This window comes from Sus scrofa, chromosome 14 (assembly GCF_054392235.1).
Source record: "Sus scrofa isolate SSC_HxYL_T2T_F1_AM1 chromosome 14, Sscrofa_HxYL_maternal_Yorkshire_Landrace_v2.0, whole genome shotgun sequence".
In the NCBI taxonomy this organism is placed as follows: domain Eukaryota; kingdom Metazoa; phylum Chordata; class Mammalia; order Artiodactyla; family Suidae; genus Sus; species Sus scrofa.
The window spans coordinates 130727997-130752284 of record NC_139396.1 but is presented as its reverse complement, the minus strand read 5'-3'; the positions used below and the strand labels follow the sequence as shown (position 1 = coordinate 130752284).

The window sequence follows — 24288 nt, the reverse complement described above, 5'->3', positions numbered from 1 at the left end:
CATAAGCTATGACTCCATGGAGTTTATGGAGCAGTGGAGGAAGACAGGCAGTACACTTAATGAGGAAAGTACATGGTATGATAGGTGCAGTGGAAAAAACAGTAGAGGGGTAAAGGCAGTTGGTGTTTAAAGGAGGCAGCTGGGTTAGGCCTCATGGAGCAAAGACTTGGAGGAAGGTGGGGGAGGAGGCATGTAGGAGAAGAGTGCTTTAGGCAAAGGAACAATCAAGGTGTATGTAATGTATTTACCGAACAGGGCCAGAGTGGGTAGGTGATTTAGGAGAAGTAGGAGATAAAATCAGTGAAGCTCCCTGCTCCTTCCATTGCTGGGAGTAGGCGGTTGGCCATTAAGTCCAAGAAACAGCAAACTTTGGGCAGAGGAGGCAGAGAAAACCACTCTCACCCAGTGTCCTGTGTGCATTGCTTCAGTGGGCATGGCCAGAGGGGCTAGGAGGGTATGCTCCTCTTCAGAGGGGGACTCAAGCCTGGTAGCCAAACCTGGGGCTATTTATGGGCTCTGTAGTGGCTTCCACAGACATCTGTAATGGGTACAGCTATCAAACCTTCTTGCCATCAGCATCCTCTATGGTGAGATACCACTCCAGGTGCTGCAAGTGCAAATTGGACCTCTGGGGTCCCCAGGACTCCCCGAGGTCTGGAAGTACCAGGACCCATGATGGCAGGTCCCAGTGGTGAGAGTGGTGAAAGCATCTCTTGGCAAAATGCTGTAGGCGCTGGAGTCATGTGGGCCACTCTTCCATGTGGTCTTCCTTTTTTTCTCCTCTTCCTTTGCCTCTTCTTCTACCTCCTCCCCCTTCTTCTCTTCCTCCATCTTCTTTTAAATAGTTTTATTGAGATATATTTCATGTAACATACAATTCACTCATTCATTCATTCAAGTGTACAATTCAATAGTTTTCAGTATCTTCATAGATATGTGCAACCATCACCTCCACAGTCAATTTTAGAGCATTTTCATCACCTTGGTAGACACTCCATACACTTTAGCCATTGTTCCTTGTTTCTACCTCCTCTCTACCCCTAAGTTCTGCTTTGCCTCCTATAGATTTCACTACTCTGGACTTTCATATAAATGGGGTCAGTATGAGGTCTTTTGTGACTGATTTCTTTCATGTAGCATAACGTTTTCAAGGCTCATCCAAGTTGTAGCTTGCATCAGTACTTCATTCTGTCTTATGGCCAAATTGTTTGGTCTTCAGTTTCCTCCACTGAAGGGTAAGCATTAGTCTTTTATTTTTTTTAAAGGCACATGTGCTTGTTGAAATCAAGGAGAATCTTGACTCCCGGTCTTTGGAAGAACTTGGGAAGCAAGGGAAAACAAAAGGGAATCAGCCTGTTCTGGAATATTCTCTGGGCCCCTGAAGGCATCTCTTGTACCTACAAAAGAGAGAGAGGAGAGAGAAGCCATAACTAACTTTCCCAAGTGGCCAAATCCGGTTGAGTGAAAACTAGAATCCTTTCCTCCAAGTGATAGCCTCTAGGTATTTGTAGAAAGCACTCTTACCTTTTCCTGCCCCCTTTCTCCAGGGCTTCTCTTATCTCCAAATCCTTTGACCATCCCTGGACTTACAGAACAAAAGGGCTTGAAGGGACCTTTAATTTTTTTGTCGTCTTAACTTCCATCTAATCCTTGAGGTCCCTCAATACCCCTGCCAAGTCTCTAAATTTGAAACCTTCAGGGTCTGGAATCTCCTCATGTGAAACATTTCTAGACCTCTCCCTATCCTGGTCACTTTCCCTGTCTCAGAGTTCTCTTCAATATGGTGCTCAGATTCAAACACAGGGCTCCAGCACAGACGAACGGGGTGCCAGAGGCACCTACAGATTAAAGAAATGATCTGGGCTAGGTAGCTTGAGAAGCTCTCAAGCACTTCTCTGTTCTCTTCTTGGGTGGATTCTGAATCTCTCAAAGGAACCCCTCTTTCAGTCACTGTGTTTCTTACCACCACCATCACTCCTATTGCCAGCTGCCTCTATTGACTGCCATTCCTTTCTCCTTCTATAGCCAAACCTTGTCTTTAAGCTCCACAAGAATGAAGACCTTCCTTATTTCTGTCTAGGATTTATGGACTCCTCGTTGGTTCATGTATTTCATTTCTCTAAATAAACAAGCAAGCAAAAATTGGAGGGTTGGAGGATTGATTTGGCACATGTGACGAAATGATTTATTGTTAAGTGAAAGGAAGTATCGTTGCAGAAAGGGGTGTCCCCGCATATAAGAGAGTCCCCAACAAAGTGTTTAGTCCTATGTTGTTACCCAGCAGGTTGTGAAGAGACTTTAACTTCCACCTTGGACGTTTCCACAACTTCCCCAGCTTGCCGTTTCAGCAGCAGAGCAAAGTTTAGGAAGGTGATAGATTTCGTTGTCCTCATTTACACTGAGGCAAAATTTGCTTATAGTGTATTGGTCTGAAGTCACACCACGAGTTGGTGACCAAGTAGGTTGTGATATTAACTAGTCTGAGGTACTAACCACTTCCTTCTCCAGCAGAGGCATACCTCATTTTATTGCACTTTGGTGAAGATACTGTGTTTCTTTTTTTTCTTTTCTTTTTTTTTTTTTACAAATTGAAGGTTTGTGGCAACCCTTCTTTGAGCAAGCCTACTGACGCCATTTTCTGAACAGCATTTGCTCACTTCCTGTCTGTGTCACATTTTGGTAATTCTTGAAATTTTTTTAATTTTTGTTATCAGTGATCTTTGATGTTACTATAGCAAAAGGGTTACAAATTGTTGCAGCTCAGATGGTGGTTAGTGTTTTTTTAGACATAAAGTGTTTTTTAATTAAGGTATATAAATTGTTTTTTAGATGTAATGCCCACACAGTTACTGGACTACAGTATAGTGTAAATATAACTTTTATTTATTTATTTATTTAGCTTTTTAGGGCCGTACCCGCGGCATCTGGAGGTTCCCAGGCTAGGGGTCTAATAGGAGCTACAGCTGCTGCAACCTACACCAGAGCTCAATGGCAACAATGGATCCTTAACCCACTGATCGAGGCCAGGGCTAGAACCCACAACCTCATGGTTCCTAGTCAGATTCATTTCCTCTGCGCCATGACGGGAACTCCTAAGTATAACTTTTACATGCACTGGGAAACTCAGACATTTGTGCGACTTGCTTTACGGCAATATTTGCTTTATTTTGATAGTCTGGAACCTAACCTGCAATATCTCTGAGGTATGCCTGTAATTTTGCAGTGTAATTTTCCAGTGGAATTTAACACTGGAACCTCAGGAGTGAGACTTTTTAAATAGGTTTTCCATTTAGAAGAGGCTAACCCCTTAAGCGCTTTTTATTTAAATTATATTTTTAAATTTTTATTTTAGAAGTTATATATTTAAAGAAAACTTGGGAAGATAGTACAGAGAATTCCCATATATGGCAACTGGTTTCTGCTATTATTAACATTTAAACTTTCCTTGATGACTAGAGGTCTTTTTTTTTTTTTTTTGTCTTTTCTAGGGCCGCTCCCGCAGCATATGGAGGTTCACGGGCTAGGGGTCAAATCAGAGCTTTGGCCGCCGGCCAATGCCAGAGCCACAGCAACTCAGGATCTGAGCTGCGTCTGCAACCTACACCACAGCTCATGGCAACGCCGGATCCTTAACCCACTGAGCAAGGCTGGGGATCGAACCCACAACCTCATGGTTCCTAGTCAGATTCGTTAAGCACTGAGCCACGACGGGAACTCCTGACTAGAGGTCTTTAATGAGCAGCAGGTCCTGTGACATGCTGTTAACAGAGGAACAGGAAGTGGTGAGGCAGGATCCAGGGTGAACCCAGTACTCCTTCCTTCAGTGGACCCAGAACTTGTCTTCTTAAAACTGTTGTTTTGCTTTTGGGGCACTGTCCTCACAAAAGTGGCATAATTCGCTCGTGGCTACACAGTCAAGCAGCGCAGCATGGCTGCTTGCTTCCCTGCTAGGTCACTCAGTGCTCTGAGACCCAGGTTGCCTTCTTAAGGGTACGTCTTACATACCTTTGAGGGTGCTCTAGGACGTTCTCTTCCATTTTCCTCACTTCTTTGCTATCACTTGTCAACCCTATTGAAGACATTACCAGTGGCTTCGCCATCATGAATGTACGGGACCACAGCCAGCCTTTTCTGAGATCTTATTCTGCTTCTAATTCATGTACACAAACTGTTGACATGCTGTTTCCTAGTATACTTGCCTCTGTGTGTGTGTGTTGGGGGCCGGGGGCGGGAAATGTGGCTACAGCTTCTCACTTTTGCACTTTTAACTAATCCTGGGCACAGCATCAGGAACTTTGCTTTCTTAATATTGTAATGAAATGTCAAGTCTTGTACATCACCTCCCTGATGGATGATACTTATGCATATTCATATGCAATAATCTTTACATTTAGAAGAACATTTGCCTTTGAGTATAAACCTGCCACCTAGGAAAGAAGGAAGGTAAATATGTTCTGATGCCTCAACTCTGCTTTTATCAGTGTGAACTCCACAGTTATGGAGCTTTGCCAATTTTATTTCTTCTTGAGTCCTGAAATTATTTTTTTCATAGAGGTACAAAGAAACATTCTACACAGACCAAAAAAAAAAAAAAATCCAATCAGCAAAGATTTATTTTATGGAAGGCTGTAGTGGTGGTGCATTTAAATTTTGTCCTTGATCTGCTTAAACTTTGGGGCCAGAGTAAGCATTCCTTAAAAAGGATCGTTTTATTCACCATTGAGAAAAAAGACCATGCTCAGGACTGAGTTCTCTACAGAGCTACAAATGTTCATAGTTTTCCAGAATTGCTGACTTTTTTCTCAGTCACAAATCGCCTTCTTTGGAAATTTGCCCACCTTCCCTTCACAGGCTGATCCACTGGCTCCTACTGGAAGCCTATTGGTTTTGTTTTGTTTTGTTTTTTTAATTTGTACTTAACTAGGGGTTCCAAAAAGAGAGAAATGCCAATTTTTTGTTCCATTTACTGTTTTAAAAGTTTTAGCACTATCATCCCAGGTGGCTAACAGAACTGTGTTGGGTTTATATTTTATGTGTCATTGTTTTTACTTTGAATATGGTGGTGGGTGGGGGCAGGAAAGGGAATTCCTTCCATGATGTTTTCAGAGCTTAGAGCCTCAGATCTTTCCCTAGTCCTGCCTCTGACCTTTTTGCCAGGAACCATTCAGTTGAATGTGGTCCAGGGTTGGCATTTAATTGTGCCAGTCCATAGCTTAGATGATTCCCAAGTTTCACAAAATTCTCCCCTTCCTGCTCTAAGTGGGAGGATGGAAACTTATTACATTGTAGATGTATGGGTCCTTCTCTGTGCTCATTCTTTCCAAATCCCTTAGAATAGTTCACTGAATTAGTGGGAGATGAGGACCCACAATACTGGTAACAGGTTAAGAGCCAAGCTTCTTTGAACTTTGATAATGGGAAGAGAAGATTTATTGCTTGTAAGATTCTTGACAGAATTCCTGTTGGGAAGCAGCAGGTGGATTGGCAAGAGGACTGGGTAGGGAACAAGGGACAACTTGAGTTTCCCTCTTGGCTCTGAAACTAATTTGCTGAGTGTGAGTTTAAGCAAGTTCCTTTATCTTCACAGATGAAGTATTTCTTTTTACTGTAAATGAGGAGTTTGGGCCAACTTGATCTGCCAAAGACCTTTTTAACACAACGCTTCTCTGAGGCTTTGGACTCTGTTTCTGGCATTTGGGCTTTTTTAGAGGAAGAAGAAAACCTATGTCGCAGATCATGTGTGGTGAGGGACACCTCATAAATGGTATTGTGCAGGTCAATGTGTTAATTCAATCATGGTAACTTTTACATTAATGCATTATTTATGTTAATGTAAAAAATATCAATCAGCTACGAGCTACCAGTCATTGAGGATTTACTACATGCCATGCCCTATGTTTAGCACTGTACATGAAATATTTAATTCTCACAAAACACTGATAAATATTGCCATTACATTTCTATTTACAGATATGTAAATGAGGTTTAGAAACTTTAATAAGCAACATGCCCAAATTTGCACAGCTAATACTTCGGAGAGCCAAGATGCTAAATCTGGCTGCTCAATTCCAGACCTGTTCTTGTAACCACTATTTTTGGTAAAGAGCTAGCTTCTGGGATCAAACTGCCTGAACTCAAATTCTGACTCTGCTAGTATGGCTCTTGGGTAAACTACTTAACCTGCCATACCTCACTTTTCTTATCTTTAAAATCAGGCTAATAGTAATTGCTGATTACTTAAAAGGTTGCTGTGATGATAAAATGAGTTTATGAGGCAGTAAGCTTAGATGAGCGTCTGGAACATTGTAAGCTCTATATAAGTGCTTGCCGTTGCTATCGTCATCATCATTATCATCATCATTATCGTCTACTGCATCAGCTCTGGGGGGAAGAGTATGCCAGTAGAAGCAATAGCTTATGCAAAGATCTGAAATGGCAGGGTAGGTTTGGGCAAAAGCAGGGAGTCTGGAGTGGTTGGAGCACAGACCATAGGTGAGAAAGGAGTCAGACAGGTACACTGGAGGCCGACCGTGAAAGATTGTGGGTACCACGCTCCTCGTCTGGATCTTGCAGATCATGGGAAGCCCTAGTAGGAGCAGGCGTGTTAACATGCTTCCATCCCTCCTTCTTTGCTCAGGGCTTGGCGGATGCGACATCCTCATCATTTACAGTTTGGACGCCGAGGAATGGTGCCAGTACCTCCAGAACCTTTTCCTGTCCAGTCGGCAGGTCCGTAACCAGAAGACGCTGACATACAGGCTGGGCCCCAAGACCTGCTTCTCGGCCGAGGACCTGAGCTTCTTTCTCCACACACGTTGCATCATAGTGCTGCTGTCTGCGGAGCTGGTGCAGTGCTTCTGCCAGCCGACCCTGCTGCCCTTGCTGCAGAGAGCCTTCTACCCTCCACACCGTGTGGTGAGGCTGCTCTGCGGGGTGCAGGACAGCGAGGAGTTCCTGGACTTCTTTCCGGATTGGGCGCACTGGCAGGAGCTCACCTGTGATGATGAGCCTGAGACTTACGTGGCAGCTGTGAAGAAGGCCATTTCTGAAGGTAAGGGTCTCTTCTGAAGTACAGCTATGCAGTCTCTGGAAAAATGACCAACGCAGGCCCCAGCGTTTCAGGTGAGATATTGTCACCTTTAGACTAGTCATTCCTATCACAAACTGAACCTGAACCTCACTGTGCCAAGAGTCCCAGTCATATTTACTGGTTTAAAGCAGCCTATTTCTGGGATGAGAAAAGGATAGGGTAGGTCTCCTGAATCGCAGCAAAGGAAGATGACACTTTCTCTTGTGTTCTGTGCTAGGACAAAAGCCGTCCTTCTAGAATCTTCTACACCATGGACGACATAGGACTCAGGTTCCAACCTAGAGGGCAGTGTGGTTGGGAGGCTGAGACTTAGCTTGGTGAGGGGGAGAGGAACGCGACTGCTAGCCTTTCTGCTTGCACGCTGCTTCCATTTTATCATTAGGTGACCTTAAGATTTTGATTGAAAAGGTGTCACTTTTGGACAACATGTTTATTGAGAAACACTTCCCTTCTCTATTTCCTGCCAGCCTAGTTTCTGTCTTTTGCCCTGTTTCTCCTTTTAAAGTGGGAAAATTCTGATCCTCTCTGCCAGGGCTAATGAGTTCAGTGGCCCCAGGAAGTGTGACATATGCTCTGATTAACAGTAACGGAAGATGTGCTCTGGGATGGATGCATGTCACGCTTTTCTTCCTCTTTTTGTTTTCTATTTTTGCCTCCCTGTGGGCTGCAAGCAGGCTATGTGTTTATCTTCTGTTCTCTTGCCATTTGAACTCTTCTATACCTGATGCCAGCAAAGAAGCCTGGAAAATTATGGAGCGATGTAACTATGTTCATTTACCCCTGGTGTGACTTGGGCATTAATTCGGCTCCTCTACCCTTGTCTCATTTAATGACTTGAATTAAGAATTCACAGATTCTTCATGACCTTAAAAAAACTAATCAAGCTTCCTAGATGCTCTTATCCTAGGACTGGGCTACTCTAAACCAATAAATGTGACCAGGTCACCTAACATAGTAGGATCCCAGATCATTTTGTAATAGAAATGACTAGTGGGAACATAGATGATGTCTCACTTGAAACGCCTGGGACCTGGATTGGTCATTTTTCCAGGGTTTGCTTATTTTTACTTCAGAAGGACAAAGGGCAGAAAAAGCACATAATTTATGCTTGCATGATTGCACTTCATTGCTTTGAGTGATCTGCTGAAACTTTAAGAGAAATGAGATGCAACTGGTTGTTTCTGAGGATGAGTTTCTCTCACTACTTAGGATGAGTTTATGGTCTGGTGGGCAGGCTGCTGTGACTCACCAACCAATCATTCAGAACACCATGGAAGTATTGTCACTGTACTGGCATCTCATGCTGTATGCTCTCACAGATTGTTCTATTACTAATACTATTTAAGGGATTTTCCATTGTGGCCAGCTGGTTAAGAACTTGACACAGTGTCCATGAGGATGTGGGTTAGATCCCTAGCCTGGCTCAGTGGGTTATGGATCCGGCCTTGTAGTAAGCTGCAGCATAAGTCACAGATGCCACTCAGATCCGGTGTTGCTGTGGCTGTGGCGTAGGCCGGCAGTCGCTCCATTTTGAGCCCTAGCCTGGGAACTTCCTTATGCTGCAGGTGCAACTGTAAAAAAACAAAAAAACAAAACAAAACAAACAATTTCAAAATAGATGAGAAAAGGGATTCTTGGAATATCTTTTGGTTGCATCTAATTTCAGATGCCTAGATAAACTGATCACTTATGATATTTTACTTTTCACTAATGACTCTGGCACAGGTTGCTATGAGCCTATAGCTTCAAGTGTTTCAGAAAGAATGAAGTGTTTCACAGTGGTGTTTCTGTTCTGAGAGCAAATAACCTCTCATCAGAAAGAGATTATTTTCATGGGAGATTAAAATAAGCTTCTCAGTGGAACATGTCTGTAATTTAGAATCAATGGATATTTAGGGAAAATATCATTGTAGGAAAGAGTAGGAGGAAGGATGGCTTATGCCTCCAAGATAACTTTCTTACCTGGTATTAGACTTGTGAATTTGGGGATTTGAGGTGCTGTGTGTGCCAGGATGGTTTGGGTTTGCTTTGAGGTATTCATAGCTATTGCCCATGGTCAGCCCAGTGAGGTAGTGCTCTATCTCTGATTTTTGTACTGGACAAGCTTACTTAACAAACCCAAGACTCAAAGTCTGGCATTGTAGCAAAAACGAGAAGTGACACTATTACTTGGCTTGCAGCTAACTGGACGCCCAGTACCGGGCAGATTACATAGCTTCTTGGGTTTCCATTTCCTTCTCTGTAAGAGGCAGGATTCAACTTGATCTATGATACTTCCCAGGACTGATATCCAAGACTCCTGTAGGCTAGAGACTCTCAAAAATTTTTGAAGCACCACCTTATCTTCTGCTTTGACTCCCAGGAAATTTAGGGCTAAAACAGTGTTTAAAGACAGTATTATCCCTACATTAAGTTTCTGATGTGGTTATGTTCTTCATTACAGTCTCTAAAACTTGTGATAATTTATTTTAATATCCCTCTGTACACATGAGGTTTTCTTAAGGCACTTCAAAGTAAAAGCAAAAAATAAAATTTTCATACACCCCACTACTATAAGCTGTCCCCACCCCATGAAAAATAAATACATGAAATTTGTTTCTTTGACTTTCTCTATTTAAAAAAAAAATCCCAGCAGGAAATGTAATAGACAGTTGATAATGGAGATGAGCTAGTGGTAGAGATAATAATTGTGGGATTACTCATTGTAGGGCAATTGAAAGGTATAGGGAGACAAATTTCAGGACATCTTTCTAACAATTAGAGCATGCAAAGATGGGATGGGTAGCCTTCCAGGGTGGTGAGTTCCACATCACTGAGAGTGTACGACAGAGAGTGCATGTGTGATGTAAAAGGAATTCGGCTTTGGAGTCATGGTTGAAGCATGGACCCTTCAAAACCTTTTGATCATAAAATTCTTGTACATGAAATTTCTCTCTCTCTTTTCTTCTTCTTTCTTTCTTTATAGGGCCATACCTCAGCATATGGAAGTTCCCAGGCTAGGGGTTGAATCGGAGCTACACCTGCCAGCCTATACCACAGCCACAGCAGTGCTGAGCTGCATCTGCCGCCTACACCACAGCTCACGGCAACACCAGATCCTTAACCCACTGAGTGAGGCCAGGGATTGAAACTGCATCCTCATGAATGCTAGTCAGCTTCTTAACTCACTGAGCCACAATTGGAACTCCCAAGTTTCTCTTTTTTCATTAGGAACATATTTTCTTTTTCTTTCTTCCTCTTCTTTTTTTTTTTTTTTTTTTTTTTTTTTTTTTTTTGGCCACACACGTGGCATGCGAAAGTTCCTCAGCCAGGGATCAAACCGGAACCTCATCAGTGGCCCAAGCCACTGCAGTGACAATGCTGGATCCTTAACCTGCTGAGCCATAAGGGAACTCTTAGGGACATGTTTCTGTGCTGAATTCAATCTTCCCTGGGGTTTCTAATATTGGTCTTCTTCCTGCTATGACCCCAGCTGAAAATAGCAGGGAAAAAGGCCTCAATTCATAATCTTCATAACTCTTGAAAATAGTAAAGCTCATATATATATATTTTTTCCTTGTCTTTAATATAGTTCATGAGAAAAAATTTTATATAAATATATACATATTTTTTCCTTATCTTTAATATACTTTGTGATATGATGAAATACAACTTATATTTAAAGGCGGGACAGGAAACAATTAGACGTAAAATTCTCCTGTATTTTTCTGGGCCTCCTTCCCTCAGAGCAGTGTGCATCTGCATTACACTTTAACCAGAGCTCCTCAAAAATGGGAGTGCCTGCTCAACCATAAAGATCCGTGTTTGTTTTTTTTTTTTCTTTCTTCTGATGCTAGCGGTGTAACTTCTTTTAAAAAAAAAAAGCCTTCTTCATCCAGCATAGCAAGAAAGCCCACTGAGATCCACCTCTTCCCCTCTAGCCCATTCTCAGAACCCTGGATGGGGATGGACTCTATACCCTTCCCAATAAACCTTACAAAGTCCAAAAAAAAGAAAAGCCTTCTTTCCCAGTGCTGTAGGGGGTCCTGGTGACTTGATGCTGGCTTTGTACAAGCCTACCCGAACCGTGTATCCTTGGTGAATTTTACGTAAAATATCAGTATGTCATTTTTATGTACAATCCTTTGTCTCAGAAATGTATTCAACTGTGCCTTTGTCTTCCAACATGTGGAACAGTTCTCAGAGCCTTCTGAGAATTTGCTTCCCTGATTATAATCCTCAGTTTGGCTGGAATAAAATTCTCTTTTTTTCCTTCTTGATAGTTGACTGAATTTTCATGAACAAACATCACCATTTAATAATATATTCATTGAGACTATTTAAAATTTAGTCTAAATTTTTTTTTTGATGTGGGGTTTGGGGGATGGAGGTAGGTCCATAGCATGCAGAAGTTCCTGGGGCAGAGCTCAAACCCACACAGCAGCGACCCGAGCTACTGCAGTGACAATGCTGGATCCTTAACCCACTGAGCCACAAGATAATTCCCTAGGCTAAATTTTTTTAAATGATGTTTATTTTTTCCATTATAGTTGATTTACAGTGCTCTGTCAATTTCTACTGTACAGCACAGTGACCCAGTCATATATATATATATTCATACATATATATATATATTCTTTTTCTCACATTATCCTCCATCATGGTCCATCACAAGTGACTGGATATAGTTCCCTGTGTTATACAGCAGGATCTCATTGCTTATCCTCTCCAAATGCGATAGTTTGCATCTGTTAACCCCAGACTCCCAGTCTATCCCACGCCCTCCCCCTCCCCCCTTGGCAACCACAAGTCTATTCTCCAAGTCCATGAGTTTCTTTTCTGTGGAAAGGTTCATTTCTGCCATATATTAGATTCCAGACATAAGTGATTTCATATGATATTTGCCTTTCTCCTTCTGACTTACTTCACTTAGTATGAGTCTCTAGTTCCATCCATGTTGCTGCAAATGGCATCATTTTGTTCTTTTTATGGCTGAGTAGTATTCCATTGTGTATATATACCACTTGTTCTTAATCTATTCATTTGTCAATGGACATTTAGGTTGTTTCCATGTCTTGCCTATTGTGAATAGTGCTGCAATGAATATATGGGTGCATGTATCTTTTTCAGTGAAAGTTTTATACAGATGTATGCCCAGGAGTGGGGTTGCTGGGTCATGTGGTAGTTCTATATTTAGTTTTCTAAGGTACCTTCATACTGTTTTCCATAGTGGTTGTACCAATGTATATTCCCACCAACAGTATAGGAGGATACCCTTTTCTCCACACCCTCTCCAGCACTTGTTGTTTGTTGACTTGTTAATGATGTCCATTCTATCAGGTGTGAGGTACCTCATAGTAGTTTTGATTTGCATTTCTCTAATAATCAGTGAGGTTGAGCATTTCTTCATGTGTTTCTTGGCCATCTGTATATCTTCTTGAAGAAATGTCCATTCAGGTCTTTTGCCCATTTTTCAGTTGGGTTGTTGGTTGGTTTGTTTTTTTGCTGTTGGGTTGTATAAGTTGTTTGTATATTTTAGAAATTAAACCCTTGTCAATTGCATCATTTGCAACTATTTTCTCCCATTCCATAGCGTTGTCTTTTTTTTTATGGTTTCCTTTGTTGTGCAAAACTTGTCAGTTTGATTAGGTCCCATTGGTTTATTTTTATTTCTGTTGCCTTGGGAAACTGACCTAAGAAAACATTTGTATGGCTGATGTCAGAGAATGTTTTGCCAAATTCTCTTCTAGGAGTTTTATGGTGTCTTGTCTTACATTTAAGTCATTAAGCCATTTTGAGTTTATTTTTGTGCATGGCGTGAGGGTGTGTTCCAGTTTCATTGATTTATATGTGGCTGTCTAGTTTTCCCAGCACTACTTGCTGAAGAGACTGTCTTTTTTCCATTTTATATTCTTGCATCCTTTGTCGAAGATTAATTAACCATATGTGTCTAGGTTTATTTCTGGGTTCTCTCTTCTGTTCCATTGGTCTGTATGTTTGTTTGACACTGTCTTGATTACTGTAGCTTTGTAATATTGTCTGAAGTCTGGGAAAGTTATGCCTCCTGCCTGGATTTTTTTTCCCCCTCAGGATGGCTTTGGCAATTCTGGGTCTTTTATGGCACCATATACTTTTTTTTTTTTTTTTTTTTTTGCTATTTCTTGGGCCGCTCCCGTGGCATATGGAGGTTCCCAGGCTAGGGGTTGAATCAGAGCTGCAGCCACCAGCCTACACCAGAGCCACAGCAACGCTGGATCCGAGCCGCGTCTGCAACCTACACCACAGCTCATGGCAACGCCGGATCGCCGGATCGTTAACCCACTGAACAAGGGCAGGGACCGAACCCGCAACCTCATGGTTCCTAGTCGGATTCGTTAACCACTGAGCCATGATGGGAACTCCAACATTTTTGGATTGTTTGTTCTAGTTCTGTGAAAAATGTCATGAGTAATTTGATAGGGATTGCATTAAACCTGTAGATTGCTTTGGGTAGTACAGCCGACGATATTAATTCTTGCAATCCAGGATCATGGGATGTCTTTCCATTTCTTTGAATCCTCTTTAATCTCCTTGATTAATGTTTTCTAGCTCTCAGCATATAAGTCTTTCACCTCCTTGGTCAGGTTTATTCCTAGATATTTAAATTTTTGTGGTGTGATTTTTAAAAGGTATTGTATTTTTATATTCCTTTCCTAATATTTCATTATGAGTATGCAGAAATGCAACTGATTTCTGAATGTTAATTTTGTATCCTGCTACTTTGCTGAACTCATTGATGAGTTAGAGTAGTTTTTGTGTGGACCTAGGCTAAATTTTAGACTATTTAAAATTTAAAATAGGAATTCTCATTGTGGTTCAGGGGTTAATGAACCCAACTAGTATCCATGAGGATGCGGGTTTGATCCCTGACCTCGATCAGTGGGTTAAAGATCCAGCCTTGCTCTGAGCTGTGGTGTAGGTCACAGATGTGGCTCGTATCCCACATTGCTGTGGCTGTGGTGTAGGCCGGCTGCTAAGGCTCCAATTAGACCCCTAGCCTGGGAACCTCCATGGGTGCAGCCCTAAAAAACAAATTAAAAAATAAAAAATAAAAAAAAATAAAAAAATTTAAAATAAGGCTTAAAGAGGAAAAGCTTTAGCGAGTAGAGCTGGTAATGGAGGTAATTATTCCAGAAACTTGGATTGAATGTGGTTACAGGTAGTTAGTTACACTTTCTCTTGCTGCTATGACATCTAAATAAGTACTTCTCAAACTTTAATGTTGCTAGAGGCCCTGGGGTTCTTGTTAATATGCAGATGCTGACTCCTTTGGTCTGGATGGGACCGAAGATTCTGCATTCTAACAAGCAACCAGTGATGCTGCTGCTGCTGGTCAGGGTCCACTGAGTAGTGAGCTAAGGTTTAAGCCATCCTTCCTTTGTCAGGTCAGTGGTCATGTACCTCTGCTATGCATGGACCATTTTCTCAAATCTTTACTTTTCTGGAGAGGAAGGCACCATCACATAAGAGTGACTCCTGGACATCCATCAGTTTAGGTATAAAATTGGACCAGTGTTTCACCAGTAGACTTCAGGGTAGGGCTCCTAGTTCTCTTCCTCATCCCCAACCCACAGATCTAATGTGTTAGCTCCTTTAGCTTTCAAGCTCTCGGTTTTCCAGATGTAAGAGGTCCTGATATTGGAGTGGGGTATGTGTCTATCACAATCCTTGCTTCTTATTTATTGAATAGGCCCGTTGATCATAATTACTATTCCACGAAAAACTGTTTTGGAGGTTTTTTACTTTATTCTTCACCCCCCTCTGTCCAAATTTGTCAGACACCTTAAAATTGAGCAGATGTTTTAATTTGAGTCTTCAGTGTGTTCCAGCAGCCAATTTGTTCCCCAAGATCTTCATCTGTAAAATGATGGGGTTGGGGCAGATGCTTCAGAAGGTTTCTTCCAGCCTCCCAGCACTGTAATATATCATTATAAGTTTTTAAGTAGATGACAAATTACCCAGAAGATGTCAACTCATTCAGTTTAGTTCCAAAATGTCTATAAGGATATGTACCCAGTTGTAGAACACTGTGCTATTGTTCTGAATTTTTTTGGACTTGTTAGGTGATTATTTTAAAATAAGGAAGTGAGAAAAACCCAGGTACAGCACAGAAATTATTTCCTCATTTTACTGGTGCTCTATTCTTTGCTGCAAATCTCACTGGGATATAAAAATAGATTCTGTTAGTCTGTGTGGGAGAAGACTTGGCGGGTAATATTGAGTTTTATTTCAAAAGTTTTCATCATAATTTTGTGTGTCCACACATGTGTGTACATTTCTGCATGTTAAGGGGGATGAGAAGCACTAAACCCAGTTCTTCAAGTATTATTCAGTATTATACTGGAGCTCTTGTCTGCTTCTTTATATGCATTTTCTCTTTGCTTCCCCCATCCTTCCTCATGCCCTTTGTGTTGATGGTACCCACAGTTATAATGTATTTTGCCTCTTGTTCACATGGGGAAAATTTAAAGGACTCTGTCCACGTCTGGTCTTCCTTTGTTGAAATTAATGTTGATCTGAACATTCTAATCTGAATGTTCAGCTTGAGTTTAAAAGGAAAACAATTGGGATCTTTAAAAATGCTTTTAGCTAATCAAATGGATTCCAAATCTTTTCCCAGATTTAAAAAGGAACTTTTATTTCTGAAGCGAAATACAGTTGACCCTTGAACAACGTATGGGTTAGGGGCACTGACTTTCCCACCCCTACTGGCACAGGAATGATCTTCCATTTGTCCCCTGGAATTGGCAGGGGATTGGTGCTAGGACCCACAGAGGATACCCAAATCCTCCAGTGCTCAAGTCCCACACGGGCCCTCGGTATTAGCGGTTCTGCGTTTGCCGATCCAACCAACCGCGGATCATGTAGCTGAACATTTTTAATGAAAAAAAAATCCGTGTATAACTTGTCTGCACAGTGAAACCTGTGTTGTTCAAAGGTCAGCTGTAATATGTGTTCATCATAATGTAAAAAAGAAAACAAAAAAATACCAATAGTTCATTTCCAATTTTAAAAAATTTGCAACAACTCTTCAGGCAGCTTTGTGCCTAAATCTTTTTGACTCTGTGTTGATTTCTTCCCAGCTAAGTCTCTGTAGAGCCTTATGTCTGCTCTGGGCATTTCCCTCCCCTCCCCATGTAACCTGAATCCATAGCCCCTTAAGGTGTTTTTTTGTTGGTGCAGTTTATTTTTCTTTCCCTTCCTGCCTAAGTCAATTATTTACATTTGCAGTTTCTCTTGCAAAGATAGTCACATGGAGAACTACCCTGTACCCCTTCTTCCCCTCATGGAAAGAGCTAATACTAAGGTGAATATTTATGACAGTCACTATGTTAAACGCACCGGGCACTTTGGGGGTTTTTTTCCTACCCTGAGTGGGTAGATGGTTTTACCTCTAGTCCACAGATGCGAAATCTAAGGTTCGGAGAGGTTAAATGACTTGCATAAGGACTGGGAGCCACTCTCATTGGAACGTAGGGCCTTCAGACTCATTCTCTGCTTTGCCTTGCTTACCACTAAGCCTCCTGCTTCCACCCTTCTCTTCCATGTGGGAACAAGAAGCCTGAAGAAAGCCTGTGAAAGAGAAAGTGTTAAGAACAATGAAGCTTTCCTGAGTTTTCTAGACCACAGGTTCCCAAGCCAGGTCGGCCATTGGCATTGCCTCTGCACTTGGTGTAAAATGAAGGTGCCTTGGCCCCACCCCAGACCTACTGAACCAGAGTCTAGGGGGTTGGTCTCAGGAATATGAATTTCAAAAACCTCCACAGTGGCTTCTGCTGTGCAGCCATGTTCTAGAGGCTGCAATGCCTGCTGCCTTTTCCCTTGGTTTTCTGGTTGGAGCTGCTGGCAGCAGCTCAGGCCCTGTGGGCTGTCACAGGGCAGGTCACGGGACAGTATTCCCAGAGGCTCAGAGCTTGGCCATGTCATGGCTCACTTCCACGTCACAAGCAGCAGCTCTTAGAGAGGGGAAGAGAGTCAGACCTTCCCAGCAAAGGGGAAGTCGCTGTGCCTTCCTCGCTCTCCTTGGTGTAGTGGCTTCGCTCACGGTAAGTCATTGATGGCTTCTGGGGCTTCTGTGGTGCCTTGCAGAACCTGAGGGGAGAATCTGACCTTGGGCGTCTTAAAATTGACTCTTTATTTGGCTGTCCTCCTGCCTGACGGCTGTGAGGTTGCTGGGTCTGTTCTTTCTCTTCTGTGGGTCTGTCCACACGTAAGGCTCCCTCCTTAAATGCCCTCTGCAAAAATACTTTCTTCCCTTTTGAAATAATCTTGATTTGGGGAAGAAGATGCCTACCTGGGATGGTGAAATCTGTGCTGGTGTCACCAAAAATCTACAGCATGTCCAGGGGTCCTTTGGATTTCCCTTGCCAGGCACCTTGACTTGTAGAATAAGGTACTTTCTCCTGGCTGCACCTGGAACAATTAATGAGGGCGAATGCCCATGGAAGATTTTTGTGCCCATGGAACTTTCCCCCTGAGACCTCGGGGTCCCCTGGGATTATGAGTTTTCTACAAAGCTGTGAGCCCAAGCGGTGTATTGGAATTAGCCACCCTGCTGCTTTGTTAGCCACCCAGAAATAGTCCTTTGCATTGTTAGACTTTCTGTGGTTCCTCAAGGAAAATATCTGCAAATCATTTGTCAACTGTGGTTGATGAGATGCAGTGAAAAGAGAGTGATGAATGCTGAAGTTTCCACTAGTGTGAGAATCTCAAGTTTGCACCTGTCTTTGTCTAAATTCTCTAACTCGGGCCGGAATGGAAATATCAGATACAGGAATTTTATCGGTTAGTTTCTTACCCTGTTGTTTCCGTAGTCTTTGCATCTCACTTCTCCTGGGACTATTGCTAGAGGAGACTACTAGAACTTAGGAGGGACCTGACATCTGTTTTAGTCCTTCAAAGCCCTTTTATAAACATTATCTCGTTTGCTCCATGCAGTTTTCCTATAAGGCAGACATTATTATTACCATCACCATTTTAAAGACGAGGAAAACAAGGCCTGGGCAGGTTCAAAGAATTGAAGGTCAGGTTCAAAAACTTGAAGTCACAAGCTGCTTTTCCATTAGAGCCAGGACCAGGGCAAGAGCCTCTTCCTTGTAGCCAAGGTCTGCTTATTGCCTTGTCTTGATATCACAGCGAGCCTTCCATCTGGTGCATATTTACTGAGTATTTATTATTCTCAAGGCCTTGTGCTTGATGCCGGAATAGAGCAAGGAAGACAGATCTAGTCGCTGCTATAATGGTATCTACCTTCTAGACCAGCGCTATCCAAAAAATATATAATGTGAGCCACATGTGACATTCAAAGTTTTATGGTAGCTGCAGTAAAAATAAATAAGTGAAAAGATACAAGTGAATTTATTTTAACAATTCAGTTTACTTAACCCAGTAGATCTAAAATAGTCTCATTTTGGAGTTCCCATTGTGGCGCAGTGGAAATGAATCTGACTAGGAACCATGTGGTTGCGTGTTCGATCCCTATGGGTCAAGGATCTGGCGTTGCCATGAGCTGTGGTGTAGGTTGCAGAATCAGCTTGGATGTGGCATTGCTGTGGCTGTGGCATAGGCCGGAGGCTACAGCTCCAATTCGACCCCTAGCCTGGGAACCTCCATGTACTTCGGGTGAGGCCCTAAAGAAAGACAAAAATAAATAAATAAATAAAATAAAATAGTCTTATTTCAACATATAATCAATGTAAAATTAGTAATGAAATATTTTTAAAATCCTTTTTCTCATACTAAGTCTTTGAAATCTGGCATGTATTTTACACTTAGAGCACACATTTTAAATATTCAATCACCACATATGGCCAGTGGCTACCGTATTGTACAGTGTAGACTAAGAAGGATGCTTACTTCTCAGAAAATTGGGGCCATATCTGCTAATATTTTAATACATTAAATGTCATGTGTGTTTTTAAAAAGATGCCTGGGAGAATACCCATTGTGGCTCAGTGGTAATGAACCCAACTAGTATCCATGAGGATGCAGGTTTGATCCCTGCCCTTGCTCAGTCTCTTAAAGATCCTGCATTGCAGTGAGCTGCGGTGTAAGTCATAAACTCGGCTTGGATCCTGCGTTGCTGTGGCTGTGGCGTAGGCCAGCAGCTGTAACTCCAGTAACTCCAGTTCAGCCCCTAGCCTGGGAACTTCCATATGCCACCGGTGAGGCCCTAAAAAGCAAAAAAAAAAGATACCTGTCCTGTTTTCTTTATTCCTTCATTCGTTTATTCAACTAGTCGTTCAGAAAGTACTGAATCAGTTTCTGGTGCTGGTTGGTAGGAAACACCTCTTCATTTATCTCTTTTTTGCGTTTCTTCCTCATTCCACCCCTTTCTTTGTCTCTTTCTATATTTTATCAGCTGTTTAGCTATGTTCCCAGGCTCCATAGATACAGTGTTAGTTAAGACAAAATTAGTTTTGATTAACAACAGGGTTTCTTTCCTTGGAATGACCAGTTTATCATCTGAACTGTGACACTGAGCTCCTGGCAACCTTTGTGAGGGCAAAATCAAACCAGGGAACTTCTATCCTATCTATCTATCTATCTATCATCTATCTATCTATCATATATAAAAGTATGTATATAGCAGCATTTATATGTATTTATTTACATTTATGTTTACACTGTATATATGCATATATATTTAAAAAAATTTTTTTTACTAGTTTACGAATTTTTTTTCCTAGAGGGCTACATAAGAAATTATTGATAGTGGTTGCCTTTAGGTGGATGGAAGACATTTTGAACCTTTGTTTTAGACATTTTCCCAGTGTTTTAATTTTTCTACGTTGTTAATTTTTACTCAGGAATTTTGAAAAAGAAAACTTACGGGGTTGCCAGGATTTTATGGATCTAGAGGAAGGAGTTGGGCTTACACCCAGCTAATCCAAGTAGGTTGCACTTCAGGTTAAATTCCTTTGTGCAAATTCCTTGGCCTTTTTCTTAGCTTCATTAGACTGATCTTCTGGATGAAGGGAAGTGGCATGGTATTGGTTTGAGTTGTTACTGTAATGTCTGTATTATCACTCACTCAGTGTGGGCTATGCCTGAAAAGAGGGAATGGTTACTTATCATTGAGTCCTATTTTTAATCTTGCCAAATGGAATTAGACGCTTGTAAAATGTAGATTGATGTCTTCTTAGATTATTACAAACTTTATGATAAGTAAGAGAATGTGGGTGTATATTTCACAGACTCTGATACTAACTGGTTGTGCCACTTTGGGCAAGTCAGCTGGCCACCCTGAACCTATTCTTATCTTCATTAAAATGCCGGGAGGAGCACAAGTTGACATCTCAGAACTTTATGGCCATGAAATCCCATGATTCCAACCATGTGTGGTTTTAAAGGTCTTGCATTTCATTGCTGGTTCTCAATCTGATATTTTTCAAAATCCCATCAAGATATAGTGTATTATTTCAGCTAACAGAATTTTAAACAAAACCTTAAGTGACAAAATAATAGCTTTCTGTTTATGGACATTATCCCACGTTCAGATGAGAACCTAATAATATGTCAATATCTGTGTGGGAATGAAAGAAGGCATGTATTTAACATTGTATATATACTGTTTATTATGGTCTAGATGTAGATTTATGAATACGGGGGTTCATAGGAAGATAATAGGGCAGAGGAAATGAGGGCAGATACGCATGACAGAATGAGTCTGTTAATTTCCCTATTTTTGCAGGATGTTTTGACAGCTTTTCTATTTAGTTTCCACCACCATTCACATGACTGAGAATGTGTCTGAGGTGGCTGAGGATGATTTATGCTGCAAATGACTCTTTATCTGCCCATTGGAGAAATTACTGAAGCCATGGTAGGTGTGTAACATGGGTAGAAAACATCCTAATTTAGCCAGTTTGACCAAATTTAAACAGTGGTTAGTTGGTTTTCCAAAACAGAAAAATGAAAAAAATATGGAATTGATAAAATTCCCCTTTTTTGTAGGGGAAAAAGCATTTGGAGATGATTTTCACTGTGTTTATGTTTTTAAAGAAAATACTGGGACTTCCCCTCTTGGCCCAGCGGTATTGAACCCGACTAGTATTCATGAGGATGCAGGTTTGATCCCTGGTCTCGGTCAGTGGGTTGGGGATCTGGCATTGCTGTGAGCTGTGGTGTAGGCTGGCAGCTGTAGCTCCAACCCCTAGCCTGGGAACTTCCATATGTTGCGGGTGCAGTCCTAAAAAGCAAAAAAAAAAAAAAAAAAGAAGAAGAAGAAAGAAAGAAAAGAAAATACTGGCCTCCAGTGACAAGTGTTTTATGTGTAATATATGCCCAGTAAATGGTGGATGAATGGATGACTGGATGGGTAGGTGGCTCCATGGATTGTTATTCATTTTCCTTACTCTTGAATGTCCTAGTTGGAGAAAAAAATACCCTTCCATGATCATCCTTCTTAGGGAGCTTGTGCTGCTGGTGCCATTTGGATCATCAGCTGTTTCCATGAGACGGGTTTGTCTGTGGTCATAGTCAGGATGTGTCTAAAAAGAAACTCTTCTCACTGATTCACAGCAAGACAGTCAATCGAGTGCATCTGTTTTTCTATGTCCACACTTAAAAATGTACCAGATACAACAGTCCATCTCCCAAAAGAACCAGGTGTGCCATCATAGAGGCTAGTAAACAATTTAAAATGTTCTCTCCACGGGACGGGGTTGTGTGTGGGTCATCAGTAGCAGAGATTAAATTGGGTGTGTCCTTTTGAAGAAGAGCATTAAAGTAAAGAAATCTGAAGAGTTCAGTAGAGACCCCCTAGAACTGGCTTACTGGTTTTGGGAATTCCTCGTACATTTTTTTTTCCCCTTGGGTTTGTGCCTTCTGCATATGTGTATCTTCCTTACCACTCTAACAAAGTTAGACCCACACTAGCCTTTTATTTAAAGGAATGCTGGTTGAATGTGCATATTTTGTCTGCTAACTTGCCAGTTTCACAGATTACTGGCTCTCTTTCTAACATCTGATAACACAGGAAATAGAGGGGAGGCTGATAATGAAATGAAAATGTTCTACTTTTAAACTGGACTAAAATAAGATTTTTTGTTGTTGTTGTTCTGTTTATGTTTTACACACACAGCTAATGTTTGAGGCTGTAGCTATGGGATGGTTAAAACTTGGTGGGTGTCAAGCCAAAAGACACAACCTAGCCAAAGATCAGGAGAATGATTTATTTTACTTGCAGCAAGTAAAATAACATGGGAACTTTCCCAAAGCAGTGTCTCCTTCAACTACAAAATTAGGGAAGTTTTAAGCTAAGGATATATGCATATTCATGAGGGGGCTGGAGCATAGAACTGGCACAAGGTTTGACAAGGTCCAAGCTTTAGCTGATTGAAGTCAGGAGGGTCTGGAGGGTTGACATCATCATTCCATCCTCCATCTGGGTGGGGACCTTAGTTCCTGTGGAACTCAAAGAGATATTACTATGTATATCCCTTGAGGAAGAACTAGGACTTTGCTTTATCACTATTGTTTGACTGCCTTTTTTCTGTTCCTGTATTCCTTTGTTCCCTTAAGATCATAGATTACTGAGACCTGTTCAAGGGCAAGCACTGCAGCCTGGCTTGCATCACAAAATGGGCTTAGGCCAAAAATGGCTTCTCTTAAGAAAGCCATTCCTGGAGTTTCCGTCGTGGCGCAGTGGTTAACGAATCCGACTAGGAACCATGAGGTTGCGGCTTTGATCCCTGGCCTTTGCTCAGTGGGTTAAGGATCCGGCATTGCCGTGAGCTGTGGTGTAGGTCGCAGACGCGGCTTGGATCCTGCGTTGCTGTGGCTCTGGCGTAGGCTGGCAGCTACAGCTCCGATTATACCCCTAGCCTAGGAACCTCCATATGCCACAGGAGCGGCCCAAGAAATGCCAAAAAGACAAAAAAAAAAAAAAAGAAAAGAAAGAAAGAAAGAAAGCCATTCCTAGTTCTCTTTCTGATTAGGGACCTCCTATTTTATCTGCTTGCAGAATCAACTTGTTAATTATTTTGAAACAGATTCCCCCCCTCTTCATTTTCCAAAACCTCTTTTTTTTCTTTTTTTGCTTTTTAAGGCTATACAGGCAGCACATGGAGGCTCTCAGGCTAGGGGTCGAATTGGAGCTGCAGCTGCCAGCTATGCCACAGCCACAGCAATGTAGGATCTGAGCTGTGTCTGCAACCTACACCACAGCTCACAGATCACTGAGGGAGGCCAGGGATCAAACCCACATCCTCATGGATACTAGTTGGGTTTGTTATTGCTCAGTCACAGTGGGAACGCCCCCAAAACTTTCTGAATATCATCTCTCAAAGCCTTGCTTTATTGCTAGAGAAGATCTCTGACCGTGATTATAAAGCATTTCCATATTGGAAGTTTTTCAGGAAAAATGTAATGCTGAAATAATCACACAGTAATTGGGCAGCCTAAATGTTTGTTTTTATTTTGTAGTCACTTTGAATTCAGAGTCCCATAGGTTATAGAAATCTTTTGGCACTGTTTCACTCCAATCCCTTCCATGACCCATAGTGTTCCTGTAATTAAAACTTGCCCATACTCTGGAAAGAATCTAGCTTTAGAGTCTCTAATGGGAAAACAGAGACAAGGAGCCACTGAGTCAACAAGATGAAAATATAGAATGTTAACATTAGAAAAGGAAACTTTGGGATCATCCAGCCCAATCTCTCTAGCTTAAGATGAACAAAGTAGGACTCAGAGGGGTAGAAGAATTGCCCAGTGTTACACATTTAGTGGCAGAGATGAGATTGTTGATCTATGTTTATATTCAACAAATATTTATTGAGCTTATGGTGCCTGCCATGGGGGTGACACTCTGCAAGGCCCTGGGAAGACCTGATGGAAAAGTCATACTCAGTTTCTGCTTTTGTAGAATTTGTGCGTCCTGAAGGTAGAGGGCCGCTAAACAGCCAGTTATCCTGTTAATTCCTTAATGCCAGGAGTGTCCACCATTATGCAGCAGAAGTCAGGGAGCTCCCTGTGAATAATAAAGGGGACCTGAGGTATCCTGAGAGCCCCTTTGGTAGTTCCTTACTATCATCCAATAAGGAAAGAATGACATGCTTGAGCATCCATCTTGGAAGAAAGAAGAAAAGGCTGGTAGTTAGGGCAAATGTTATGCTCCTTTTTGTCTCATGATACTGTAGAGCCCAAGTTCCCATGGCTTTCAGGCAGGGCTGTCATTT

The 24288-nt window shown here is 41.7% G+C and overlaps 1 protein-coding gene across 11 annotated transcripts in view; it reads left to right on the top strand.

The window, feature by feature from the left end:
* The window catches only part of PIK3AP1 (phosphoinositide-3-kinase adaptor protein 1), a 265570-nt gene that overhangs the window by 146861 nt on the left and 94421 nt on the right, over positions 1–24288 (top strand). For 9 of the 11 annotated variants that reach the window (XM_084992874.1, XM_013983580.3, XM_084992877.1 and 6 more), the window contains 1 exon segment: positions 6638–7051. In XM_084992874.1, coding sequence (XP_084849000.1) covers positions 6638–7051 — 414 coding nt within the window. 11 annotated transcript variants of the gene reach the window in all.